The 3,211-nt window shown below is 49.7% G+C and overlaps 1 protein-coding gene across 1 annotated transcript; it reads right to left on the bottom strand.

The window, feature by feature from the left end:
- Positions 1-360: 360 nt before the first annotated feature.
- Positions 361-2,269, bottom strand: LOC132337792 (transcription factor HES-5-like). Its single transcript, XM_059866683.1, has 3 exons — positions 2,204-2,269; positions 1,734-1,917; positions 361-1,398 (listed from the first exon to the last, which is right to left on the bottom strand). Exons 1-3 carry the CDS (start codon positions 2,267-2,269, stop codon positions 1,133-1,135), a joined length of 516 nt encoding a protein of 171 aa, XP_059722666.1. The 3' UTR covers positions 361-1,132.
- Between the last annotated feature and the right edge of the window lie 942 nt (positions 2,270-3,211).

Below are 3,211 nucleotides of genomic sequence, written 5' to 3'. Positions count from 1 at the left end.
TTGGTGAAAAAATTAGTGGGGGAAATGAAGTGGCTGTGGAATGAGTGATTTGTTGGAGGCAGAATGGGTCACTGTTAAATCTGAAAGGTTGCCACTTCTCAGCACCTCACTTCAATTTCACTTCCATTTTGATTTTTGATAATTTTTCCAGAGGTTGCTTCCTTGCAGGATCTGAAATCCAGCTCTGCCAAAGGGATTTCACAGATGTGATTCATGTATTGGAGTGAAGGGCTCAGAGCTGACACCTCCTGATGGTTTCCCCAGCACAGGAGAGGCTGCAGGCACCCACTCCAGCAGTGTCAGCCCTTTTAATCATCCCAAAGCAGAGCATTAATGACTAAAACCATTTTTATTGTACTGTACAGCAAAGACATGCAAGCTGAACATCACACAGGATGAATACATCACAACTTTATAAAAGCTTTTTAAGCTCCTTGGCATGCTCAGTGAATGATTATAAAGTACTTATTGCCTCCCTTCCTCCCCCTTTTCCTTAAGGTATAGCAGAGGTATTTCCTTTACAAAAGGCACCAATTATCCCTCAAATGAGAGCAGCACAAAGTGACATGAAGAGAATTGTCCCCAGAGATCTCTGTGATCATCACAACTTTCTGTAAGAAGGATACTGAAAATAGCAGAGGAGCTTGAGAAGAATCAGCATTTCTTAATGACATCTTTCACTCAAAAGGGAAAGGCTCAATCCTCTCTTTGTGATACAAAATACATTCTCCAAAGGGCTCCTCCTTGAGGAAGGTCAATACATTATCTAGAGACAATGGAGCACTTGAACTGTGACCCAGGCAGCCAGCAGAAAGATTTCCACTGACAGCCACAGGCTCAGCAGCCTGTGATGGAAACCAAAGGTCATCTGCTCTCTAAATCACCACAGAACTCGGTCCTGTCTTTGGCCAGGAGCCACCAATAAAAGCAACAAATTTGCTGCAAGATACACCCAGAGTCCTTCACTATGAAGGGAAACCACCCAGCGACCCTCATTTCTGGTGACAGAAAAACAACAACCACCCCCTCCTCCCACCTTTGGAAAGCAACGTTTCCTACTTCAAAGAGGAACTAATAAACCACAGGTCCCTCTAGTTTTTGGAGCAAAACGTGGGAATAAAGCTCAGCAGCTCTACCAGGGTCTCCAGATGGTTGGAGCAGCAGCCAGGCTCTTCTGGGCAGGCTGTTTTCTGGGGAGCACACAGGGAGACAGGGGGGAGCCACGCAGAGCTGGAGAGTAGGAGGCATCTGCAGCCAGCTGAGCCTTGCAGAAGTGCTTGATCAGCTGGACCTGGGTCTCCTTCTTGGGCTCGTAGTAGGACAGAAAGTGCATGGCTTCCTTCAGGCACCGCAGGTAGCCACTGTTAAAGTCCTGCTCGGGGCTCTTGTGGATGAACGCTGAAAGAGAAAGAAAAGAAAAGGCAGTGGGTTAAAATCATGGCCAAAACATGGGGCAGGGACCCGGCCCCAACGCTACTGGTGGAGTGTGGAGCTGGGAAAGCACCGACCCTGCAGCTGGATGGGCTGGCATCAGTGGCATTCCTGAGCCTGGCATGTGGTGTGGGGGAAGGTGGGGAAGTGAGGGCAGCCCTGCTCGGGGTCAAATCAACAATTTGTGCAGTGACTTTCGTGTGCCTGGGGCTGGGGGCTCCAGCCCCTGCTCGCCTCGGGGTGTCTGGGAGGGCACAGCCCTGCGAGCAGGTCCAGGTGTGCAATACCTGCTCTGCACTCACTTTTTTGGTCCTGCAGCTGGCTCTGCTGCTTCAGGTAGCTGACAGCCACTTCCAGGATGTCGGCTTTCTCCAGCTTGGAGTTGGGCTGGTGCCTCTGGAACTCCTTCTCCAGGAGCAGTTTCAGCTGCTCAATGCTGCTGTTGATCCGGTCCCGGCGCATTTTCTCCACCACCGGCTTCCTCAGCTGTGGGAGAGGGAGCAGATCCTCAGGGATTTGGGGAGACCTGACCCAGTTTCCCCTCTGATGCCCTGATACACCCATCTTCAAAGATGCTTATTTTTGGCAGGAGAGCTGTGTGATTCTGCCTACCCATTCCCCACTCATTTTAATTTTTAAAAACCTATATAATCCCCCTATCTCTCTTTAATGTATTTGCTCTCCCCTAGACCACTTCCCCCTCTTCTCCCATGTTATATTTATTTTCTAGGAGCAGGCCAGCCCTTCCAATCCCCTCCAGGGCTTTACTTACTTTATTCTTTTCCTTTGGCAGCAGCTTCTCCTCCATGTGGATCATGAGAGCATTGCTGGGAGCCATTCTGAGCGCTCAGCCCTGGGCACAGACCCCAGGCAGCTGCCGTGCCGAGTGTGAGGAGATGCTCTGGCAGCTCCCAAATCCCTCTATTTATACCCAGGGAGCCGGGGCAGATACGTGAGTGTGGGGCTGGCCGGTGTTTCCCACAGCCCCGCAGCCAATCCAGCCCCGCAGAGGGACAATAGAGGAAGCATCCATTAGTGCATGGTACATTGATTGCCAATGCCCCGGGGAGAATAACCTTCTGCCCACGCTGCTGGTGGAGTGTGGAGCTGGGAAAGCACCGACCCTCCAGCTGGCTGGGCTGGCATCAGGGGCATTCCTGAGCCTGGCATGTGCCGGGCACAGCCGTGGTGTGGAGGAGGCACGCTTCTGGGGGAAGGTGGGGAAGGGAGGGCAGCCCTGCTAGAGTTCAAATCAACAGCCCCAGGGACATCTCTGCCCTTCCCAGAGCCTGGGGGAACTCTGTGTGTGTGTTTTTGTGTCTGTGTGTTGAGTTTGAGAGGGTCCCCAGGACAAGGTGAGAGATGAGAATCTGACTCCATGTTCTCAGAAGGCTGATTTATTATTCTATTCTATTCTATTCTATTCTATTCTATTCTATTCTATTCTATTCTATTCTATTCTATTCTATTCTATTCCATTCCATTCCATTCCATTCCATTCCATTCCATTCCATTCCATTCCATTCCATTCCATTCCATTCCTATGCTAAAACCATACTAAGAAAGAGAAGGATACAGACAGAAGGTTTAACAAGAATGAATAATAAAAACTTGTGACTGACTCCTCAGGTTCTGACACACCAGGAACGGGATTGGTCCTTAATTAAAAACAATTCACATGGTTGGATAAACCATCTCCAGACTACATTCTAGAGCAGCAAAACATGGAGAAGCTGAGGCTCCTGGAGGAGAAAGGGATTTTTCAGAAATTATCATGGTG

This window comes from Haemorhous mexicanus, chromosome 23 (assembly GCF_027477595.1).
Source record: "Haemorhous mexicanus isolate bHaeMex1 chromosome 23, bHaeMex1.pri, whole genome shotgun sequence".
Classification (NCBI taxonomy): domain Eukaryota; kingdom Metazoa; phylum Chordata; class Aves; order Passeriformes; family Fringillidae; genus Haemorhous; species Haemorhous mexicanus.
Note: the sequence above shows the minus strand (reverse complement) of the source record. Positions and strands in the feature narration are given on the sequence as shown.